We start from the raw sequence: 24722 nt of genomic DNA, 5'->3' as shown, positions 1-24722 counted from the left end.
GAGGGTGATGCAAGAGGGAAGAGATATGGGAATATATGTATATGTATAACTGATTCACTTTGTTGTAAAGGAAAAACTAACACACTATTGTAAAACAGTTATTCTCCAATAAAGATGTTTAAAAATGAAAAAAAAAAAAAAACTGGAAGTGTGTAGACCTTATTCTCATGCTCAGATGCATAAGACCAAGTTCTAGGCACCTGTGTTGTAATGGGGCTATAATAGGGGTTACTGTTATTTCATAGACTAGCAATAGTGGTATAGCAATAAACAAAAAAGATTTTGTAGTCCTCTTGCAAAAAAAAATTCATGTTCTAAAACTTACAAAAGGCCCCTGTTTTGCATGTTAACAGAAAAACAGAGAAGAGAACCAAAAGAGGTATCAGATATCATCTAATCCAACTCATTTTAGAATCGAAAACAGTGGTCCAAAAAGGTGAGATGGAAGTCCCACGTTCAGAAGACTTGATAGTGGCAGAGCTGAGATTAGAACTCCAAATTTGAAACTCCATATGCTTTTTTCCTTAACAGGTTAGGGATGAAATATTTGTAATTGGCAGGCACTCAAATGATTTGTATTAAATATTTGTTTTGAAAATGATAAACCTTATTTTTCTCCTCTCAGATTTCTCCCACTTAGTTTTCCATCTAGCTCGAAGCTCTCCCAAATTCAGTTGTTAAAAAGGAAACCAACTTTGACTAAGGTGCTCACCCCTTTACCTGAATGTGCAAGCAGAGTGTGTAACACCCTTTGGCCACCAGAGGGAACTGAAGGCTGCTACTCAGAGTAAAAGTTCCCGTTTCCGGGGCTTCCCTGGTGGCGCAGTGGTTGAGAATCCGCCTGCCGATGCAGGAGATACGGGTTCGTGCCCTGGTCCGGGAAGATCCCACATGCCGCGGAGCAACTAAGCCCGTGAGCCATGGCCGCTAGGCCTGCGCGTCCGGAGCCTGTGCTCCGCAACGGGAGAGGCCACAACAGTGAGAGGCCCGCGTACCGCAAAAAAAAAAGTTCTCGTTTCCGTACCCAAGTTCTGATGGGGTAGCCTGAGAATCTTCCTGAGAATATGGGGAGGCGGAGTTGGAGGCAGGAAATGGAGGCGGGGCTTCGGCTCACACACCTGTGGCCCGCACCTGCTCAGGTGACTGGCCCAGGGAAGCTGAGGGAAGTTACCTCACCTTTGTTGAACATCTCGGCCTCAGAGAGCCAGGTCCGCCAGAGCCAGAGCTGACAAACTCCTGCATCAGCACCACCACGCGGCATTTATAACAACGATGAAAATGGGGGTTTGAGGCCAGGCCAGGCCAAAAAGATGAGGACTCACCCTGAGGAGATGTCACCGAAGCTTATAATTATAAAGACGGCAGATTAGGTGATATGAGCTTACTTACCAATTCCCAGAGTATCAGAAAGAGGAAGCACCCCTGAAGAGACTGAAGAGACCTTTTTAGGAGGAACAAAGGGAAATGCCACTTACATGGGGTGAGGAGTCAGCAAGGGCAAGACATTTGTGAAACCACTGCCTCCAAGCCTGATGACTTAGGCCCATAACTGGCTTCCATGTGTTCAAATTCGTGCATGGTGCTAACACATATATGCTGAATCTAAAAAAAAAAAAAAAAATGTTCTGAAGAACATAGGGGCAGAACAGGAATAAAGACGCAGACGTAGAGAATGGACTTGAGGACACAGGGAGGGGGAAGGGTAAGCTGGGACAAAGTGAGAGAGTGGCATGGACATATATACACTACCAAATGTAAAATAGATAGCTAGTGGGAAGCAGCCGTATAGCACAGGGAGATCAGCTCGGTGCTTTGTGACCACCTAGAGGGGTGGGAGGGTGGGAGGGAGACGCAAGAGGGAGGGGATATGGGGAGATATATATATACATATAGCTGATTCATTTTGTTATACAGCAGAAACTAATACAACATTGTAAAGCAATTATACTCCAATAAAGATATTAGTTAAAAAACAAAACAGTTTAAAAAGTTAAAAAACAAACAAATTCGTGCATGGAATCCTGATAATCCCTGAGTGTCTCTGTCTGAGAGACTCCTGGGCCAGGAGTAGTTTATAAGGTGTTAAATTTGGGGGCTTCTATCTGTTCCACTGGGACCCTTCCTGCTCTTTGGTGCGGATATTGAAGTAAACGGAAAGGAGGAGCATACGTGGAAAACGCAGCATTTCCTCTCAGATAACAGGTAGTCATATCCAAAGGTATTAACGGAAGGCGTACGGGTGAAGAGACTGGTTCTTTCCTAGTTGTACGCTTAGGCAACTGCTTAATTTCTCTAAGCCTCCATTTTTCCATCCGTCAAACAAAACAAATCCCATTTAGGACGATTTCCCAATCCTGACAGCGGCGGGGCGGAGCGGTAGGAAGGTGGATCAACAGTCGGGTCCCGGCAGGCTGAGGAGCCGGCCTAGGGACACGCCCCCCACCCACCACTCCCGTACTCCGATTGGTCCTCTTCGGAGGGGCGGGGCCGGATTGCCCGCGGTGGGAGGGACCGGTAGCGCTGGGCGAGGTCAGTGGCGCTGGGCTACCGTTGGGCCTCCTAGGTCTCAGGGCTCCGGATTCTCGAAGGGGTCACCGCCATGGCCGGGTGTGCCCGCGGGTCCGCGCGTGCTGTGCTCGCCTTCCTGCTGGCGCCCGCGCTGGTGGCCCTGCTGGTGGCGCCGGCACGGGGCCGGGGTGGCCGGGGCCACGGGGACTGGGGCGCCGCCGAGCTGCTGCCGCCCCGCGAGAACGCGGCGCTGGTGGCTCGCTTCGTGACGAACGTCTGCGACTGGGGCGCGCTGGCCACCATCTCCACTCAGGAGGGGGTGCGCGGCAGGCCCTTCGCCGACGTCTTGTCGGTCAGCGACGGGCCCCCGGCCAAGGGCAGCGGCGTGCCCTACTTCTACCTGAGCCCGATGCAGCAGTCGGTGGGCAACCTGAAGGTGAGCGGGCGGGGCCGTGTGGCTCCGCGGGCCGGAGCGTGAGCCTTTTGACTATAGCTTGAATTCTGCCTGCGAAGGAGAGCCAGCCTCGTAGAGATAAGAATTTGAACCTAGCCCAAACGCCTGCCTCTTCTCTCCCGCTCTGGCCGGGCTGACATTGCAGCTTTCCAGTTGTTGGGCAACTAAATACCAGGAATTTCACACACGCCCTCGCCACCGCGCCACGCAGTTGGGGCGAATTCTTTACCAGCACTTGGAGGACTTCTCAGCCCTTAGTCGTCTTGGGGCACGGTGTCTCATTAACTGGGCTCTAATTATTAAAAGTTTTACTGGGTGTAGAGGCTGTTGAGTAGTTTAGCACTTTGTATAAGTGGCTTTGGGATTTCTCTTTGTCACCGCTTCTTTTGAACTAAGGATTTTTTCCCTTCAGCAGCGTGAAGCGAACAGACAACTTCGTGAATGATTATTGCAGTCTTTAGGCCTCGTGTGCACATGACCTTCCCCGTTAGGGATCAGCCCTTTTGGAGGGCCATGTCCTTACCCTTTGCCCACTATTTGGGGCAAGGCCGGGTTTACACCTCTCTGGTGGACCCCTGCTATGTCAAGTGCGGTGTCACAGCTTGGGAGAATAGAGCCATACTGAGTCCAGGAGTGGAGCCTGATTTGGGGAAGGTTCTTTTGACAAAAGATCCCAGGTTTGAAGTTAACACTGTTGATAGAGATAAGATGAAAGAAACCTGATATTTGCTGAAGCACTCACCGTGTGCCAGGCTGACCTTTCCATTCATCTTCCACTCATTGTCTCTTTTAATAACCCTTTGAGGGGGCTATTACCATCCTCATTCTGCAGATGAAGAACTTGAGGCTTAGATAGGTTATGTAACTTGCCCAAAGCCTTTGGCCACATTTGAATTTCACCCCAGATCCAGCTGCCTTCAAAACACAGGTCATAGGGCTTCCCTGGTGGCGCAGTGGTTGAGAATCCGCCTGCCGATGCAGGAGACACGGGTTCGTGCCCTGGTCCGGGAAGATCCCACATGCCGCGGAGCAACTAAGCCCGTGAGCCATGGCCGCTAGGCCTGCGCGTCCGGAGCCTGTGCTCTGCAACGGGAGAGGCCACAACAGTGAGAGGCCCGCATACCGCAAAAAAAAAAAAAAAAAAAAAAAAAAAAAAAAAAAAACCACAGGTCATAGAGTGGTGGCCCACGAGTTGATCAGGCCCACAGACTGGTTTTCTTTGGCCCACGCAGAGTTCTGTTTTGTTTTTAATAAATCTGAATTAATTATCAACATTCAAACATGGGGATTGCAACTAAACGTCTAAATTTCTAACTTCTTGAAAAACTGGAAGCTCTGTGGCACTGGGGGCCTGCATTCTTTGAGCAGAACCTCGGTAGCCAAGACACAGACACCCCCATTCACCATTTTCTTATTCCCAGCCCGCTCCGCTCCAGTCCCTTAGACATTAGCTCAGAGCAAGCTCATTCCACTCCACCAGTGCTGTTCAAACTTGGCTGCAAATACAGTCATCTGGGAAGACTTTTTTTTTTTTTTTTTTTTTTTTTGCGGTACTCGGGCCTCTCACTGTTGTGGCCTCTCCCGTTTCGGAGCACAGGCTCCGGACGCGCAGGCTCAGCGGCCATGGCTCACGCGCCCAGCCACTCCGCGGCATGTGGGATCCTCCCGGACCGGGGCACGAACCCGCGTCCCCTGCATCGGCAGGCGGACTCTCAACCACTGCGCCACCAGGGAAGCCCTGGGAAGACTTTTAAAAAGGCAATTCCAAGACATTTTACTAAAAACACATTTTATTAAAAAAAACAACAAAACACTCCAAATCCCTCCCTGATGCTTCTAATATTGGGGGAGGGCAGTGAGAACCACTGCTATACATGAATATATTTAAACTTTTGCTGATATTATCTTCCTCATTTTAGGAAATGTGGAAACTCAAACTCAGAGACTCACTTGTGACTAGTCAGCTAATGGCTGTCAGGTGGAACTTGAGCTCAGGTCTTTGACATCTCTAGAAAAAGACAGTGGTGAGGCACCCAGGATTTCAGGTCTGTGATTGCAGTGAAAAGGCATGGCCACATCAGAATTAGTCTGACTCTGATGCCGTCAATTAACCAGTCAAAGCTGGTTTCTGCTTTCTAGTTTTCCTCCTCCTTCTGACCTCTGTCTTCTTCCTGTCTGCTCTTGTGTACCCTACCCACCAGATTTACATGAACAAAATACCACCCAGCATTGCCATCTGCCCAGAAACCTTTAACAACATCTGGCTACCTAGAGCTGCATAGGATTCACCTGGGTGTTTGTTAAAAATGTGGAACCTGGGCTGGGACTGGAGCCCAGAAATCAGCATTTTAACAAGCTGTCCAGGCAAGTGGTTCTTGGAAAGCACTGACAGATGCTAGCCTATAAAATACAATCTTGACTCCTTAGCTTGGAGGTGAACCACCCTTACTACCCCCAACCCCCGACGTCCCGCACCTTGTTTCCAAACCCCTTCCCTCAGAAAGCCTTTCTTTCAAGCAAATTGGGTTTTCACTACTCACAGTCGTGTCTTACACTTTCCCAGTTCTGTGTTTTTGCAGTTACCATTCCCTTTACCTTTAATATGTCTTCCCACTTTTGTGCTGATTTGCCTATCTTATAAGGCTTTCTAGGGTTTCCATATCACTCCAGGCTGTGCTGACATCTTACTCTGAACTTCAAATACACTTAACTGTACCATTCACTTGGCAATTAGTTATGTGCTGCTTTTTGACCTCTTCTTTGTCTTTGTGTTGCATTTTAAAAATTTTATTTATGTCTGACTTTTCAACCAGATTATAAACTTACAGAGAATGGAAAGACCTTATCTGAGTCTCCCCCTCCCCTATTTTTGGTCTCCTATAGTGCCTTACCTAATAGTTTGTCGACAGCAAATATTTGGCCTAATGATTCCAAAGAGATCTCTTTATGACTCACTGTTTTGATGGGTCACTGTGAGATGGCACAATACCCCACACAAGACACTTGGGGTTTAAAACACTAAATACAGCATGTGAATTTTACTGTAATCTGTCAACAGTGCCTTTTATGAAGCTGATTTCTGAATAAGAAAGAGTTAGGAATTTTGCTTGCATCACATTTTTAATCTAAGAATTCTCTTATTGCTAGAATAGGAATGAGCAGCTTCTCCAGTTTTGAAATCACATGACAGTTTCTGCTAGCATAAGATAACCAAGAAGCATGATTCAGCTACTTTCTTGCTTAAATTGTACAATTAGCTAGTTGACCCACTGTGGTATTTTTATGCACTAGTTTCACATTAGTCTAATCCTTTAGTTCTTTCAGTGAAGACTAGAGATCAGCCTTGTATTTGGGTGGTACTGTAATTATAATTCCTCTGGTGAATATGGGACAAATTAAGAGTTTAAGAGTAAAAAGCATTAAAATGATTCTTACCAAGTCAATTAATTTTAAATATGAAACTACCTCCAATACACCTTTTTTGGAGAGAGGGTAAAGATCAGTCTCTATCCAAGCAGTAATTTTCCCAAGTGGAAGGTGGTATTTTCCAATTCATTGTTTCATGGAAGAACGGTCAAGCTCTGGGGACGGTATGCAACTTGTGAAATTTATTACCTCTCCAGAGACAGTATTTCACATGAGAGGTCTTCATTTTCTCTCTACAGGAGAATCCATATGCTACGCTGACCGTGTCTTTGGCAGAGACTAGTTTCTGCAGGAAATATGGATTTGATCCCCAAAGTCCCCTCTGTGCTCACATAATACTATCAGGAACTGTTATCAAGGTAAATAGTTACCCTACAAGAACAGATACTTGTTTTAGAAGAGCATCAGTTATTAACAATGAAGGAAGAGATATCTTAGAATATAATAAAATTGATTTGTGGTTGAGATAAAGAGTTAGAATATATTCTAGTATGTAATTTCATGAAAGCTAACAGTTTTAATCAATTGCTTTCACATAGGTGTTCAATAAGATATTTACGAGGAAAATGAACTATTTTTTGAAGCCGAACAGATATAACAGCTATTAAGTGCGTATATGAGGAACATCTGCTCAGCCAAAGTTTATACTCCTGACCATGTTGTACATTGTACAATATTTCCCATGTTTGGGTTCCTTGTCTCCATATTTTAACAGTGGCCTAGAGCAGAGAGTGGATTTAGTAGGTTAAAAGGGGAGTATCCATTATTAAATACTAGAAATGAATTTAGACAGTTTGGGGTGAGTGCTAGAGGGAAGAGGTTAAATAAAATCGTGGGAAGGGCAAAGGGCGAGGTGTCATGGGAACTGATCTGCTCGCCAAGCAGCAGACCAGCTTCTTGACCTTGTCAATCATGAATACCTCAGATAAGTTTTATCTATGGTCTCAAAATTCTATGTGGATGCATCTCTAGAGTTGAGTGTCCTTCACTGGCAAGAGAAAGAGGGGCAGCAGATACTCTTGAGTTCCATTGTGCTTCTTCTAAAGACTTTTATCCTTTGTGTATACTCATCTACGTGTTTAACATGTACATGTAATGGGATAAAAGTGCTAATGTTACATAGCATAACCACCAGTAGCATTTTATTATAGCACTTTGTGCCAATTACTCTGATAGCTCAAAATTGCTATTTAGCAGTGAAAATTGGTACTCATGATGGTTTCCCAATTTATTATAATATGTGTTATCACCAACATTTGAAATCTCCATTGTTCTCTGCATTTCTTCAAACTTCCTTTACTTCCTCTTGATTCCTTAAGATCAGAATTTATAATAGATTTTTAAAGTTCTCAGCACAAGGGAAAAAAAAAGATGAGAAAAAAATTGTGGCTATGTGTGGTGATGGATGTTAACTGAACTTGGGGTGATTATTTTGCAATGTATGCACATATCAAACATGTTGTACACCTAAAACTAATACACTGTTATATGTCAATTATAGATCAATAGTTAATTTTAAAAATAAAAATTAAAAAAATCAGGATTTATAACTAAATAAACTCTTTAGGATTTGCAGAATGCTAGAATCACACATTCTTAACAGCCAAGAAAACAAAATGTCACTGCTATGAGTAGGTTTATTTTACATATGTCTTTTAGGTGAGTGAAGCAGAAATGGACGTTGCAAAGAATTCATTATTCATTCGACACCCTGAGATGAAAACCTGGCCATCCAGCCATAACTGGTTCTTCGCTAAGTTGAATATAACCAATATCTGGGTCCTGGACTACTTTGGTGGACCAAAAATAGTGACGCCTGAAGAATATTATAATGCCACATTTCAGTAAGTATTTACATGTCTTTCATCTTTCTGATATTACAGCCCTTTTCAGTGGTCCTCAACCTTCTAAAGCAAGGGGGTCTTAACCATTTCATGTACCATGGATCCCTTTGGCAAGCTAGTAAGGCCTACAACTCCCCTAGGGATAATATTTTTTAAATGTATAAAGTACACATGATTACAAAAGAAATCAACTATATTGAAATACCTTTATAAAAATATTTTATAAAATGTGTGGTGTAGTAGTATGTTGGCTTTTTAATGAATACGTTAAATAAAAAGGTCTAGTAGTGCGTCCATAACTTTTCTGCACTTTCAGAATAGTGAGAACTGAATATATTAAGACATCTTCAGCAACTCTACCATGATGTGAGAGTATCTGTGATTTCTATATTTCTGTTGCTGGCCATCACAGATACACTGTCACCACTGTGGTTTATTGCCTACATTCATCATTGAAGAGAACGATACATTTCAGTTAGAGCTTAATGAAAATGAAAACTTTTTTCCATCCCAGTTTTTTCCCGTCACAAATCCCCTGAACTCTATCTACAAACTAGGGCACCAGGTGGAGATTCTATTTTTTTTCTTTTTTTTGTCTGCACCGCACGGCTTGAAGGATCTTAGTTCCCTGACCAGGGTTTGAACCTGGGCCATGGCGTTGAAAGCGTGGAGTCCTAACCACTAGACTGCCAGAGAATTCCTGAGACCCCATTTTAAGGCTATGCTTCTGGGGCCCTGGGTGGAGCCCAGTTCTGACCCATGATGGCATTTTCTCATGAGAATCAGACCTGGGTGCTTCCAGACCATGAAGGATCCACATCGAGTCCGAGCACATGATCCCTGTCCCCTCAATCCCGAGTACCTGTGGAGGTGTGTGGTGTATCCCGCCAGGAAGCGGATACTTAGAGGGAAGGAGTCATGGGAGAGAATGAACGAGAAGACCATAACCTGAAGATGGGAAAGGGACAGGAAAGAAGGGTCTGATCAGATTCTTTGAAATTAGGTCAGGGTTCAAATGAAGGAATACAGGGACTTCCCTGGTGGTCCAGAGGTTAGGACTTCGCACTTTCTTCAGGGGGCCTGGGTTTGATCCCCAGTTGGGGAACTAAGATCCTGCAAGCTGCGAGACATGACCAAAACCAACCAACCAAACAAACAAAACAAAACAACCACCCGCCAAAAAAACAAATGAAGGCATACGAGGGACTGGTACTTTTCCCAGGCGACACAGGTCACTCTGGCATGTCTGGCAGCCTCAAGGTCTAGCGGATGGTGATGACAATAACAGTAGAAGTAGCGTTTGTTGAGCATTACTGGCTGGTGCTGTACTAGCAGCTTTACATGTCTGAACTCACTGAACTCTCACTGCAGTCATATGAGTTAGGTAGTATTTTTCTTCATTTATGAGATAGAGAGCTGATGCACAGAAAAGAAAGAAACTGGCCTAAAACCTTACAGCCAGTAAGCAATGGTGCTGGGATGCAAACCCCAGCATTCTAGCTCCACAGCCCTCAACTTGCTTCTAACCAAGATGTTTTGCTGCCCCTCTGGTTACCTTACTGGCAGCTGGCCAGGCTTCAATTCCAGTGTAATTTAAAGACTTTCTACTTATAACAGACTGACTGCTGTTTGTGGAGATTAGGGTGACATGCTAAGCTAGACCTGTAGGTTGCAGTTCAGGTTTAGGTTTAAATTCTCAGCATTCATTTATTCTGTCTTATTCTATTGTATAACAGTTCTGTGGTGAACTATTGACTTTCCACCATGATTGTAAGTCTCTTCACAGCAAAGCTCAGGTTTTAGTTTTGGTTTTTAATTCCAAACTGGACCTAGGACAGAGCAGGTGTTTAATAAATACTGGCTACTTGTCAGGCTGATCCTTTGAGACAAAGGTTCTCGACTTCCTTGTTTGAATAAAGAATCTAACAGTCATGGTGTTTATTCCGCTGCCGTGCATGCAGGAGAAGAGGCCTGGGCCAGTGATTGTCTCCTGGACACAAAAAGCCATCTTACTTTATAGGAAGACAGAGGTAGCAATTACAGCATTATGGCAGGGCAACAAATTATCAAGGAGGACGGCCAGTAAGACAATAGGCCTGCTCTTTGAGGTTGAAGTTCGCTTTTATGGGACGTAACAATCTCTGAAGTACAGTTATCTTTGTATAAATAATATGCCCGAGGGCAATGCTTGCTTTAATAACACAATAAAACTGGGTTTTCCCATAAATCTCCACGCTGAATAAGTGAGTAAAATAGATAAATTTGAGGTTCCCACTTAATTAACACAGACGGGTGGGCCTTTTCTGCAGCTCAGAGAGAAAAGGGAGCACTCTCTCCTGTCCTTCTGAGAGGAGGACAGAAGATGAGCCCAGGGTGTGACCCCTCCTGAGACAGGACTCCAGAATCCTAGGAATGGGCAATGACTTGAAGGTGACCTTCCCGAACAGGTGCCTCTGACTCCATTTCAGAGTCCAGGAGTGGGTGCCTCACCATCCCACCCACCAGGTTTGCCATCAGAACTGTTCAATAGCCCAAGAGAGTATACAGTAGTCCTTGCCTTGCTGGACTCATATTGAATGGAAGGTGGATGTTTACCCAAAGTATTTGCGCTCATGCTTCAGTAAGTAGTTCTCATAAGTATCAGCAATTGCTTCCTCTCACTGTTAAGTATGAGCAGCAGGTCTCTGGGCTTCCCCCGTGTCCCCTGGCAAAGACAGAGGTAACGAGAGGTCACAGATTACAAATGCCCACTCTCCCTTACCTGGAGCTGGATTCCCTGATGGCAGTGGTCAGACCGCAACAGGAAAATGGGTCAAGGTCACGTCCCCGGCTGGATGCTGGCTGATAGCTGCTCTTTTGCCCTAATGTTCAGGACCCCTTCTGTTCCCGACTGTTTTTGTCTTTTAAATCTTCAGATATTCTTGAATGAGATTATCACAGCAGCCACAGCTGCTGATGAATGTTTCATCCCGGCAGTGTTTGCTAAGTGTGTCAGCACCATACTTGGAGAGGAGGAATGATGGCTGAGTTGAAGATTCCTAGCTAGGCCTGACCCTAAATCAGAACTCAGGAATCTGCATTTTAGCCAACTCAGATGATTCTTTTTTTTTTTTTTTTTTTTTTTTGCCATACGCGGGCCTCTCACTGCTGTGGCCTCTCCCATTGCGGAGCACTGGCTCCGGACGCGCAGGCTCAGTAGCCATGGGTCACGGGTCCAGCTGCTCCACGGCATGTGGGATCCTCCTGGACCGGGGCACGAACCCGTGTCCCCTGCACTGGCAGGCGGACTCTCAACCACTGCACCACCAGGGAAGCCCGATTCTTTTTTTTAAAATTTTTTATTTATTTAAATTTTTTTTATTTGCAAATCTTATATTTGATAAGGGATTAATATCCAAAATATATAAAGAATTCATACAACTCAATAGCAAATAAAACAAACAATCCAATTATAAATGGGCAGAGGATCCGATTAGACATACATGGCCAGGTACATGAGAAGATGCTCAGTATCACCTATCATCAGGAAAATGCAAGTCAAAACCTTAATGAGATATCACCTCACATGTGTTAGAATGGCTATTATCAAAAAGACAAGAAATAACAAGTATTGGTGAGGATGTGGAGAACAGGGAACCCCTATGCACTGTTAATGGGAATGCAAATTGGTGCAGCCACCATGGAAAATAGCATGGAGATTCCTCAAAAACTTAAAAACAGAACTAACATATGTTTCCAGCAATTACATTTCTGGATTATCTGAAAAAAATGAAAACCCTAATTTGAAAAGATGTATGTACCCATGTTCATTGCAACATCATTCACAATAGCCAAGACAGGGAAACAACCTGTGTCCATTGATGGATGGATAGAAAAAGAAAATGTGATTGCTGTGTCTCTCTATATAGATATAGGAATATTATTCAGCCATATAAAAGAAGGAAATCTTGTCATTTGTAACAAAATGGATGTACTTTGAGGGCATTGTGCTAAGTGAAAAAAGTCAGACAGGGAAAAATACTGTATTATATGTGGAATCTAAACAACAAATAAGCAAACAAACAAAAAACCAAAGCAAAGCAAACTCATAGGTACAGAGAACAGATTGGTGGCTACCAGAGGCAGGGTGGGGTGGGGGAAACAGGTTAAGGGGGTCAAAAAGTACAAACTTCCTGTTATAAAATAAACAAGTCATGAGAATATAATATACAGCATGGTGACTATAGTTTATCATACCATACTGCAGATTTGACAGTTACTGAGTAAATAGATATTAAAAGTTCTCATCCCAAGAAAAAAAATTTGGTAATTCTGTGTGGTGATGGATGTTAACTAGACTCCTGATGATCATTTCTCAGTGTATACAAACATGGAATCATAATGTTGTACGCCTGCAACTAATATGTTATATGTCAATTATACCTCAATTAAAAAAAGAAGTGATTGTATAAGTGTTCAAAAATATAGATGCAGTGTGGCATTTTTTTCTTTTCTTTTTAAATAAATCCTGTATTTAAATCTAAATCTTTTTTTTTTTTTTTGGCTGTGCTCGGTCTGTTGCTGTGCGGGCTTTCTGTAGTTGCAGTGAGCGGGGCTACTCTTCGTTGCAGTGCGTGGGCTTCTCATTGCAGTGACTTCTCTTGTTGCAGAGCACAGACTCTAAGCATGTAGGCTTCAGTAGTTGTGGTGCATGGGCTCAGTAGTTGTGGCTCATAGTCTCAGTAGTTGTGGCTTGCAGGCTCTAGAGCACAGGCTCAGTAGTTGTGGCACACAGGCTTTGTTGCTCTGCGGCATGTGGAATCTTTCCAGACCAGGGCTCGAACCCCTGTCCCCTGCATTGGCAGGCTGATTCTTAACCACTGTGCCAACCAAGGAAGCCTTAAACTTTTTATTAAAAATATTTATTTATTTATTTATTTGGCTGCTCTGCGTCTTAGTTGTGGCATGTGGGATCTTTGTTGCTATGTGCGCGATCTTCGTTGTGGCATGTGGGATCTAGTTTCCTGTCTAGGGATAGAATCTGGGCCCCCTGCATTGGGAGTGCACAATCTTAGCCACTGGACCACCAGGAAAGTCCCATGGACTTTAATTTAAAGTATTAGATTTTATACTCCAATAAAGATGTTAAAAAAAAGCATTAAATTTTATATCATGGAACATTCATATAATGAACCACAAAGCAGTCATTGGAAGTGATGTAATTAGACATAGACATGTAAAGATGATCACAATATATTAAATTCAAAAAGCAAGTTACAAAATTGTATGTGTCATAAATGCCATTTAAAAACATATAGTAAAAATAACATACTCTAGTAATAGAAAAAAGTTCTGGCAAGACACATTAAAACCTTACAGTATATAATTCAACAATAAAAATATAAGTAATTCAATTAAAATACAGGTAAAGGATTTGACATATGTATGAATATTACTCAGTCATAAAAAAGAAGGGAGTCTTGCCATTTGCTACAACATGGCTGGACCTTGAGGGCATTACGTTAAGTGAAAAAAATCAGACGAAGAAAGACAAGTCCTGTATGATCTCACTTATTTGTGGAATCTAAAAAGAGAAATAAAAAATTTTAAAAAACCCCAAACCCTGAACTCATAGATACAGAGAACAGATTGGTGGTTGCCAGAGGTGGGAGGTGGGCAGGGGTGGGTGAAATGGGTGAAGGGGGTCAAAATATACAAACTTCCACTTATAAAATAAGTCATGAGGATATAATGTACAGAATGGTGACTATAGTTAATATAATACTGTGTTTTATGTTTGAAAGTTACTAAGAGAGTAGATCTTAAAAGTTCTCATCACAAGAAGAAAAATGTAACTATGTGCAGTGATAGAAATTAAGTAGCCTGGGGTAATCATTTTACTATACATACATATTTCAAATCTTTATGCTGTGCACCTGAAACGAATATAATGTTATGTGTAAAATAAGCATAATACAAAATATACAGTTAGAAGGAGCAGCAAGAAATATGAAAATCTGAAGGAAGGAGAAATTACTTCAGAATAGTGGGCTTAGGGAAGGTTTCATTGGAAGAGTTAGCATATGAGTTGGGCCTTTTAAAGATAGCAATTTGATACGTGTGAAAGGAAGAGACAGTATGCTAGGCAAGGGAACAACATAGATTTAAAAAAAGAGCAAGGAATTGTGAGATGGGGTTCAAAGAATGGTGTTTAGTTTCATTTGGAGGATGGTAGAAGGTAATTTCAGAAGGTAGGTTTGGGCCAGTTTGTAGAAGACGTTGAGTATGAGATTAAAATGCATATATTACTTTGGATTAGGACAGAAGGATGTGTATGCTATTTTTTTTTTTTTTTTTTTTTTTGTGGTACGCGGGCCTCTCACCGCTGTGGCCTCTCCCATTGCGGAGCGCAGGCTCCGGACGCACAGGCCCAGCGGCCATGGCTCATGGGCCCAGCCGCTCCGCGGCACGTGGGATCCTCCCGGACCGGGGCACGAACCCATGTCCCCTGCATCGGCAGGCGGACTCTCAACCACTGTGCCACCAGGGAAGCCCTGTGTATGCTATTTTATGGTATGAGTGAAATGACCTCACCCACAGCATTAGTCAGGAGGGTCCAAGTTATGTCTCTTACGTTGTTAAGAGATGACATTTAAATTTCAGTGGCTTAAGAAAACAAAAGTCAAAAGTTTATTTTTATTTACGCAAATTCTGCCATGGATTTGGGCAATTCTCCAGGACAATTATCCTCTGTGTGTTGGTTGGCTCTGCACTCTGGTCTCTGTGAACCCTGTGGCACCTCCGTGTTAACACATGCTTCCACAATGGCTGTTGCAAGAAAAAAGTTCTGAAAGGTTACCCATCTGGAACTAAGTTACTTTGTTCTAGAAGCCACACATGCACTGCTTCTGCTTACAGTTCATTGGCCAGATGAGTACCATGGCCCTTCCTAATGTAATCGGGGCCTGGGAAGTATGGTCTCTGTGTGTCTGGAAATGGGGAGGACATGGATACTGAGGAGCCCTAGTAATGTCCACCACACCCAGACTTGCAGAAAATCACTGTGATTCAGAACAAGATTGTGTTTACAAACAAAATAGAGATACATAAGGTTTCTAATACTCTATTAACAGAAATTTCCCCATCTGTTGCATTTACAACTTTCAAATGAAGGAAATATTCTTTACGGTTTATCCACCCACAACACATAATGAGAGGAAGATAGCTACTTATTTCTGTAGTCTGCCTACAGTTATTATCTCTAGGGCAGCATAAATTGGTGTATGTTGTGTGGGGCATAAGCTCTGCCAACACACAGCTGACACCTCACTTGGCTTCAGCTGCAAGCTGCAGTCTAGTCATTATAGACCACATCTTCCAAAGGACGCCTCCTCATCAGAATTTGATGAGAGAGAAAGCCATGCTTAAGGAAAGAAGAACACTGATGTAATGTGTATACACACAGTTGCCTGTATGTGGTGTTACACAATCTACATAAATGGAAGATATTTTGAGAATGGAATGTAGACCTAGTATGGCTTAGTCAAAAGTGCCTCAGCTTTGGAGTCAGAGATCAATAAGCTACAATCCTAACTTTATGAACTAATTGCTCTGTGACTTCGAGCCTCAGTTTCTCATCTTTTTTTTTTTCACACAAACACACACTGTATTTTATTTTTACAAGAGATAAATAAACTGACACCAAGCATTATAAATAGATGACTGCAACAAAAGCAAAAATTATTGCAATTACCAAACACGAAACACACTCATGCTATGTCATAGCATTGACATTCAGTCCGGTAATCCTCCACTGTAACAGCTCCTTTACTTTACAGTGAAAATTGATTTGTATATTTTTTGCCTCTGAGTCCTGTGGGATTTTTTTTTTTATTCAAACAGAAAGTCACAAAAATTATAATCATCCTCATCAGTTCACTCAGTCCCATGTAATTAATTTTTTTATCTTGATCTCTTGTTAGCACTTTTATAAATTCATCAGTTTTCCATTAGAGTTCTGAAAATGCATATTCATTCAGTTCAGCAGTATACTCAGTTACCAGAAACCTGTACTTGTCAGTGTCTTTTCTATGAATTCCTTGAAGATGAAACCCTTTTATAGGAACATTTTTGCAAAAGCACCAGAGTACACCCAGAACTGTCTGTAAATGACAAAAGACTTAAAAATGACCATGGTTAAAGATTTGATGAAAGTTCATAATAATGCAATTGGCAAGGAAATTTAGTTATTTCTGAGATATACATTTTAAAGTAATAACTAGAATTATGACTTATAACATTATACCAGAACATATAAGATTTTTAGAAATTTCATGTAATGTCTGAAATGTTTATATTAACATATTTCCATACAAATAAACCAAAGAAAGTTTAGTATTAGTTGTTTTTTTGTTTGTTTTTTTATACTGCAGGTTCTTATTAGTCATCAGTTTTATACACATCAATGTATACACGTCAATCCCAATCGCCCAATTCAGCTCACCACCATCCCCACCCCACCGCGGTTTTCCCCCCTTGGTGTCCACACGTTTGTTCTCTACATCTGTGTCTCAACTTCTGCACTGCAAACTGGTTCACCTATACCATTTTTCTAGGTTCCACATACATGCGTTAATATACGATATTTGTTTTTCTCTTTCTGACTTACTTCACTCTGTATGACAGTCTTTAGATCCATCCACATCTCAACAAATGACTCAATCTCGTTCCTTTTTATGGCTGAGTAATATTCCATTGTATATATGTACCACATCTTCTTTATCCATTCCTCTGTCGATGGTTGTTTAGGTTGCTTCCATGACCTGGCCATTGTAAATAGTTCTGCAATGAACATTGGGGTGCATGTGTCTTCTCGAATTATGGCCTTCTCTGGGTATATGCCCAGTAGTGGGATTGCTGGGTCATATGATAATTCTATTTCTAGTCTTTTAAGGAACCTCCACACTGTTCTCCACAGTGGCCACACCAATCCACATTCCCACCAACAGTGCAAGAGGGCTCCCTTTTCTCCTCACCCTCTCCAGCACCCATTGTTTGTTGATTTTCTGATGATGCCTGTTCCAACTGGTGTGAGATGATACCTCATTGTAGCCTTGATCTGCATTTCTCTAATAATCAGTGATGTTGAGCAGCCCTTCATGTGCTTCTTGGCCATCTGTATGTCTTCTTTTGAGAAATGTCCACCCAGGTCCTCTGCCCATTTCTGGATTGGGTTGCCTGCTTCTTTAATATTGAGCTGCATGAGCTGTTTATATATTTTGGAGATTAATCCTTTGTCCATTGATTCATTTGCAAATATTTTCTCCCATTCTGAGGGTTGTCTTTTTGTCTTGTTTATGGTTTCCTTTGCTGTGCAAAAGCTTTGAAGTTTCATTAGATCCCATTTGTTTATTTTTGTTTTTATTTCCATTACTCTAGGAAGTGGATCAAAAAAGATCTTGCTGTGATTTATGTCAAAGAGTGTTCTTCCAATGTTTTCCTCTAAGAGTTTTATAGTGTCCAGTCTTACATTTAGGTCTCAAATCCATTTTGAGTTTATTTTTGTGTATGGTGTTAGGGAATGTTCTAATTTCATTCTTTTACATGTAGCTGTCCAGTTTTCCTAGCACCACTTATTGAAGAGACTGTCTTTTCTCCATTGTATATCTTTGCCCCCTTTGTCATAGATTAGTTGACCGTAGGTGGGTGGGTTTATCTCTGGGCTATCTTGTTCCATTGGTCTATGTTTCTGTTTTTGTGCCAGTACCATATTGTCTTGATTACTGTAGCTTTGTAGTATAGTCTGAAGTCAGGGAGTCTGATTCCTCCAGCTCCGTTTTTTTTCCCTCAAGGCTGCTGTGGCTATTCAGGGTCTTTTGTGGCTCCATACAAATATTAAGATGATTTGTTCTAGTTCCGTAAAAAATGCCATTGGTAATTGATAGGGATTGCATTGAATCTGTAGATTGCTTTGGGTAGCATACTCATTTTCACAATATTGATTCTTCCAATCCAAGAACATGGTATATCTCTCCATCTGTTGGTATCATCTTTAATTTCTTTCATCAGTGTCTTATAGTTTTTGGCATACAGGTCTTTTGTCTCCCTAGGTAGGTTTATTCCTAGGTATTTTATTCTTTTTGTTGCAATGGTAAATGGGAGTGTTTCCATAATTTCTCTTTCAGATTTTTCATCATTAGTGTATAGGAATGAAAGAGATTTCTGTGCATTAATTTTGTATCCTACAACTTTACCAAATTCATTGATTAGCTATAGTAGTTTTCTGGTGGCATCTGTAGGATTCTCTATGTATAGTATCATGTCATCTGCAAGCAATGACAGTTTTACTTCTTCTTTTCCAATTTGTATTCCTTTTTCTTCTCTGATTGCTGTGGCTAGGACTTCCAAAACGATGTTGAATAATAGTGGTGAGAGTGGACATCCTTGTCTTGTTCCTGATCTTAGAGGAAATGCTTTCAGTTTTTCACCATTGAGAATGATGTTTGCTGTGGGTTTGTCATATATGGCCTTTATTATGTTGAGGTAGGTTCCCTCTATGCCCACTTTCTGGAGAGCTTTTATCATAAATGGGTGTTGAATTTTGTCAAAAGCTTTTTCTGCATCTATTGACATGATCATATGGTTTTTATTATTCAGTTTGTTAATATGGTGTGTCACATTGGTTGATTTGTGTATATTGAAGAATATACATGCAAGAATATACATGCAAGAATATACATGTATTTCTGCGGTATCTGTTGTAACTTCTCCTTTTTCATTTCTAATTTTATTGATTTGAGTCCTCTCCCTCTTTTTCTTGATGAGTCTCGCTACTGGTTTATCAATTTTGTTTATCTTCTCAAAGAACCAGCTTTTAGTTTTATTGATCTTTGCTATTGTTTTCTTTGTTTTTATTTCATTTATTTCTGCTCTGATCTTGATGATTTCTTTCCTTCTGCTAACTTTGGGTTTTGTTTGTTCTTCTTTCTCCAGTTCCTTTAGGTGTAAAGTTAGATTGTTTATTTGAGATTTTTCTTATTTCTTGAGGTAGGCTTGTATAGCTATAAACTTCCCACTTAGAACTGCTTTTGCTGCATCCCATAGGTTTTGGGTCATCGTGTTTTCATTGTTATTTGTCTCTAGGTATTTTTTTATTTCCTCTTTGATTTCTTCATGATCTCTTGGTTATTTAGTAACATATTGTTTAGCCCTCATGTGTTTGTGTTTCTTTCACTGTAATTCATTTCTAATCTCATAGCGTTGTGGTCAGAAAAGATGCTTGATATGATTTTAATTTTCTTAAATTTGCTGAGGCTTGATTTGTGACCCAAGATGTGATCTATCCTAGAGAATGTTCCGTGCACACTTGAGAAGAAAGTGTAATCTGCTGTTTTTGGATGGAATGTCCTATAAATATCAATCAAGTCTATCTGGTCTATTGTGTCATTTAAAGCTTGTGTTTCCTTATTAGTTTTCTGTCTGGGTGATCTGTCTATTGGTGTAAGTGAGGTGTTAAAGTCCCCCACTATTATTGTGTTACTGTCCATTTCCTCTTTTACAGCTGTTAGCAGTTGCCTTATGTATTGAGGTGCTCCTATGTTGGGTGCATATATATTTACAATTGTTATATCTTCTCGTTGGATTGATCCCTTGATCATTATGTAGTGTCTTTCCTTGTCTCTTGTAACATTCTTTATTTTAAAGTCTACTTTATCTGATGAGTATAGCTTCTCCAGCTTTCTTTTGATATCCATTTTCATGGAATATCTTTTTCCATCCCCTCACTTTCAGTCTGTATGTGTCCCTAGGTCTGAAGTGGGTCTCTTGTCGACAGCATATATATGGGTCTTGTTTTTGTATCCATTCAGCAAGCCTGTGTCTTTTGGTTGGAGCATTTAATCTATTCACGTGTAAGGTAATTTTCGATATATATGTTCCTGTGACCATTTTCTTAATTGTTTTGGATTTGTTTTTGTAGGTCCTTTTCTTCTCTTGTGTTTCCCACTTAGAGAAGTTCCTTTAGCATTTGTTGTAGAGCTGGTTTGGTGGTGCTGAATTCTCTTAGCTTTTGCTTGTCTGTAAAGCTTTTGATTTCTCCATCGAATCTGAATGAGATCCTTGCTGGGTAGAGTAATCTTGGTTGTAGATTCTTCCCTTTCATCCCTTTAAGTATATCGTGCCACTCCCTTCTGGCTTGTAGAGTTTCTGCTGAGAAATCAGCTGTTAACCTTATGGGAGTTCCCTTGTATGTTATTTGTCCTTTTTCCCTTGCTGCTTTCAATAATTTTTCTTTGTCTTTAATTTTTGCCAATTTGATTACTATGTGTCTTGGTGTGTTTCTCCTTGGGTTTATCCTGTATGGGACTCGCTGCACTTCCTGGACTTAGATGGCTATTTCCTTTCCCATATTAGGGAAGTTTTTGACTATAATCTCTTCAAATATTTTCTCTGGTCCTTTCTCTCTCTCTTCTCCTTCTGGGACCCCTATAATGTGAATGTTGTTGCATTTAATGTTGTCCCAGAGGTCTCTTAGGCTTTCCTCATTTCTTTTCATTCTTTTTCTTTACTCTGTTCCACAGCAGTGAATTCCGCCATTCTGTCTTCCAGGTCACTTATCTGTTCTTCTGCCTCAGTTATTCTGCTATTGATTCCTTCTAGTGTAGTTTTCATTTCAGTTATTGTATTTTTCATCTCTGTTTGTTTGTTCTTTAATTCTTATAGGTCTTTGTTAAACATTTCTTTTATCTTCTCAATCTTTGCCTCCATTCTTTTTCTGAGGTCCTGGATCATCTTCACTATCATTATTCTGAATTCTTTTTCTGGAAGTTTGCCTTTCTCCACTTCATTGAGTTGTTTTTCTGGGGTTTTACCTTGTTCCTTCATCTGCTACATAGCCCTCTGCCTTTTCATCTTGTCTGTCTTTCTGTGCATGTGGTTTTTGTTCCACAGGCTGCAGGGTTGTAGTTCTTCTTGCTTCTGCTGTCTGCGCTCTGGTGGATGAGACTATCTAAGAGGCTTGTGTATGTTTCCTGATGGGAGGGACTGGTGGTGGGTAGAGCTGACTGTTGCTCTGGTGGGCAGAGCTCAGTAAAACTTTAATCCACTTGACTGCTGATGGGTGGGGCTGGGTTCCCTCCCTGTTGGTTTTTTGGCCTGAGGCAACCCAACACTGGAGCCTACCTGGGCTCTTTGGTGGGGCTAATGACAGACTCTGGGAGGGCTCACGCCAAGGAGTACTTCCCAGAAATTCTGCCGCCAGTGTCCCTGTCCCCAGGGTGAGCCACAGCCCCCACCCCACCCCCGCACCTTGGCAAGAGACCCTCCAACAGTAGCAGGTAGGTCTGGTTCAGTCTCCCCTGGGGTCACTGCTCCTTCCCCTGGGTACTGAGGTGCACACTACTTTGTGTGTGCCCTCCAGGAATGGAGCCTCTGTTTTCCCCAGTCCTGTCGAAGTCCTGCAATCAATTCCCACTAGGCTTCAAAGTCTGATTCTCTAGGATTTCCTCCTCCCATTGCCGGACCCCCAGGTTAGGAAGCCTGATGTGGGGCTCAGAACCTTCACTCCAGTGGGTGGACTTCTGTGGTATAAGTGTTCTCCAGTCTGTGAGTCACCTACCCACCAGTTACGGGATTTGATTTTACTGTGATTGCGTCCCTCCTACCATCTCATTGTGGCTTCTCCTTTGTCTTTGGATGTGGGGTATCTTTTTTAGTGAGTTTCAGTGTCTTCCTGTCGATGATTGTCCAGCAGCTAGTTGTGATTCTGGTGTTCTCGCCAGAGTGAGTGAGAGCACGTCCTTCTACTCTGCCATCTTGGTTCCTCTCCCAGATGATTCTTTAGTACGCTAAAGTGGCTGAAATTAACTCAAGATCTTAAACTTTCAGATCAGAAGTTTCTCTAGTCCATCCCTAGAATGAATTAACTTTTATGATTTGTCAACTCAGTTTAATGAAATAATTTTTCTTCCCCTCTCTTCCCCTTTCTAGGTGAAGCAACATATGGCGAATTTAACCTCATGTGCAAAGTTTCTTAGGAAGTTTCATGCAGACTTAAAGTGCTTAATATTTCTTTATGGAAAGTTTCCCAGAATATTAGACAGTTTTCTTTCCTTGCTTGCATGTTTACAGAATTGAGATGGATTGTTACTGCATTTCTTGGAAGATGAGATTGCTGGATATATTTATATATATTTTTGTATTTTGAAGCCATTTTCATAGAGACATGTCATTCATTATGATCAAAGAAGTTTTGTTCCATCAATTCCAAATAGTTTGCCAATGGTGCTCCTTAAAGAGGAGTGGGTACCAGTTTTAGATTGCCCATTGGCATTTGGAAGTACTCAAGTACGTGTTTTTAATTACTGAAAACCACTGTGCTGGGGAGAGGAGTCATGCCTCCACGGCTGCTGCCTGAGCCTGTATTAAGGGCTTGGCTCCTGTTACAGTGCATGTGAATAAATCTTGCCAAGACAAACAAACAATGATGAAATACAAATGGAGTATCCCTCTCATGGTCCATTTATGTCTGACAGTCCTGGGTGTTGTTGATCCAACACAGGGCAAGACTATTTCTTATAAAGAACTTTAAAAAAAGCTTTTGAAGTCTAAAGTGATAATTATCTAGAACAAAGGAAGATCATAAAACTTCTTGAATTTGATTTAATCAAGGAAGTTCATAAAATTTTCTGAATTTGATTTCCCCATCTAGGTGGACACTGTATAATCAGTTTCCTCCACTCAAAATACAGACACAAGCACACATTTTTTTTTTTTTGCCCCAAAATGGGATTTCGAAGAAAGAAAAGAAAGGAGGGGATTTTGTATGTAATTTGTTTCTGGTGTTCTTTTCTAAGTTAAGTTAATGCAGATATGGACCAGTTTAAACCAGGGCCCAAATCCGTCTCCTAACCACTCTCTCTAGCTTTTTTTCTAATGCTATTCTCAACAATGAACTAAGACTTCCTCAACTGCTTCAAATCTCTAAATGGCTTCTAATGCTGTTACTATCTAAATCATGTCATCAGAGGGAAAACAACATGACTTTCAGAAAAGAAATCACATTTCTTCAGAAGGGAAAAAAACTGTTTGTTTCTATTACCTATATACGTGATTTCAGAAGACTATGAGATCCTTCGTAAAGAGGTGTGTCAGGAGTCAAGCAACTGAATCCTTAAATGGCTAAGAGAGAGGAAGTTGAATATGAGTTTGAAGACTACAAAATGAACTTATCTGAAATCGAGCAAACAGCTTCTCTTTAAGAAAAATGATGTATGTTAAACTTGGTAGAGTAGGTTTCTTATTCAAGACATTAATAATTAAAAGCATTATTTTCATGAAATATGTTGGATTTATTTTCTTACACAGAGATGTTAATATTTATTACATGTTTTTTCACTGTCCACTGTTGAAACCCTTTTGTGTTTTTATTTTATAATACTTTATTTTTTATTTATTTATTTTTTTATTTTTTATTTTATAATACTTCTGGCTGCTTCAAAGCTGAAAATGAACAATTTGACTCTTTCCTATTGGCAAACAGCTCATTGTGTCTTAAAATTTGGAGATTGGCCAGAATGCAGCCTTTGTCAAGGATCTTTCCTCAGGGCCTTGGGTGCCAAGGTACCTTGTGATAGAATTAGGTTGAGAGTATCTGTATTTCTCCCTTTACCCATTTATTGTGAGTTTTCTCTTCATCATTTGGTACCATGTAAACACATTTGTATTCAGGTAAGATCCAGTTATCACAGTACAGTGAACCACTTTTTCACGGAAGGGGCTGCAGATTCCTTTATAATTGAATGTGCAGATTGTCCCCATTATGCTATGATTGACCACCAGAGGGCACTGTGGACCACTTTTTGTGCAGATGCCGGTTCCTTTACAGTAAGAACAAGAACTTACATGCAGGAATACCTTCCAAGACCACCCCTCCCCCGCCCACCCCCACAGTGGATGCCTGCAACCCAGGATGGTACCAAACCTATATATACTCTGTTTTTTCCTATACATACATACGATAAAGTTTAATTTATAAATTAGGCACAGTAAGAGACTATCTGAATTGCCAGCATCACTACTCTTTTGGTTTGGGACCATTATTAAGTAAAATAAAGGTAACTTGAACACAAGCACTGTGATGCCAAGACAGTTGATCTGATAACCCCATTTGCTACTAACTGATGGGTAGTTTTGATACATACAGTGTGGATTCGCTGGACAAAGGGCTGATTCGTGGTGTAAGATTTCATCATGCTACTCAAAACAGCACACACAATTTAAAACTTATGAATTGTTTATTTCTGGGATTTTTCATTTCATATTTTAGGACTGAGGTTGAACACTGGTAACTGAAACCGCTGAAAGCAAAACTGTGGATAAGAGAGGACTATGGTATAGCAGAGCTAATCAAGCCCACTATGGGTTGGGATGGGGGTGATGGCCTCAATGAGATGACCCTGGAGTAAAGGCAGCCCAGCAGGGCAAGAGGAGAACCCGAGGCCTGGTCTCATGCT

General features: G+C 41.4%; 1 protein-coding gene across 3 annotated transcripts; it reads left to right on the top strand.

Moving 5' to 3' along the window:
- Positions 1-2489: 2489 nt before the first annotated feature.
- CREG1 (cellular repressor of E1A stimulated genes 1) lies at positions 2490-23548 on the top strand. 3 transcript variants are annotated; one of them, XM_059066177.2, is made up of 4 exons: positions 2490-2944; positions 6628-6747; positions 8048-8232; positions 22198-23548. In XM_059066177.2, the coding sequence occupies exons 1-4, from the start codon at positions 2600-2602 to the stop codon at positions 22199-22201; spliced, it is 654 nt and encodes a 217-aa protein (XP_058922160.1). In that variant the 5' UTR covers positions 2490-2599; the 3' UTR covers positions 22202-23548. The 3 variants fall into 3 exon arrangements, with proteins under 3 accessions (XP_058922160.1, XP_066888057.1, XP_058922171.1); XM_067031956.1 differs by lacking the exon at positions 6628-6747 and having other exon boundaries at positions 2511-2944; XM_059066188.2 differs by lacking the exon at positions 22198-23548 and having other exon boundaries at positions 2516-2944; positions 8048-8236.
- The last annotated feature ends 1174 nt before the right edge of the window (positions 23549-24722 follow it).

Source organism: Kogia breviceps, chromosome 1 (assembly GCF_026419965.1).
Source record: "Kogia breviceps isolate mKogBre1 chromosome 1, mKogBre1 haplotype 1, whole genome shotgun sequence".
Lineage (NCBI taxonomy): Eukaryota > Metazoa > Chordata > Mammalia > Artiodactyla > Physeteridae > Kogia > Kogia breviceps.
This window is presented reverse-complemented; position numbering and strand designations above follow the sequence as displayed.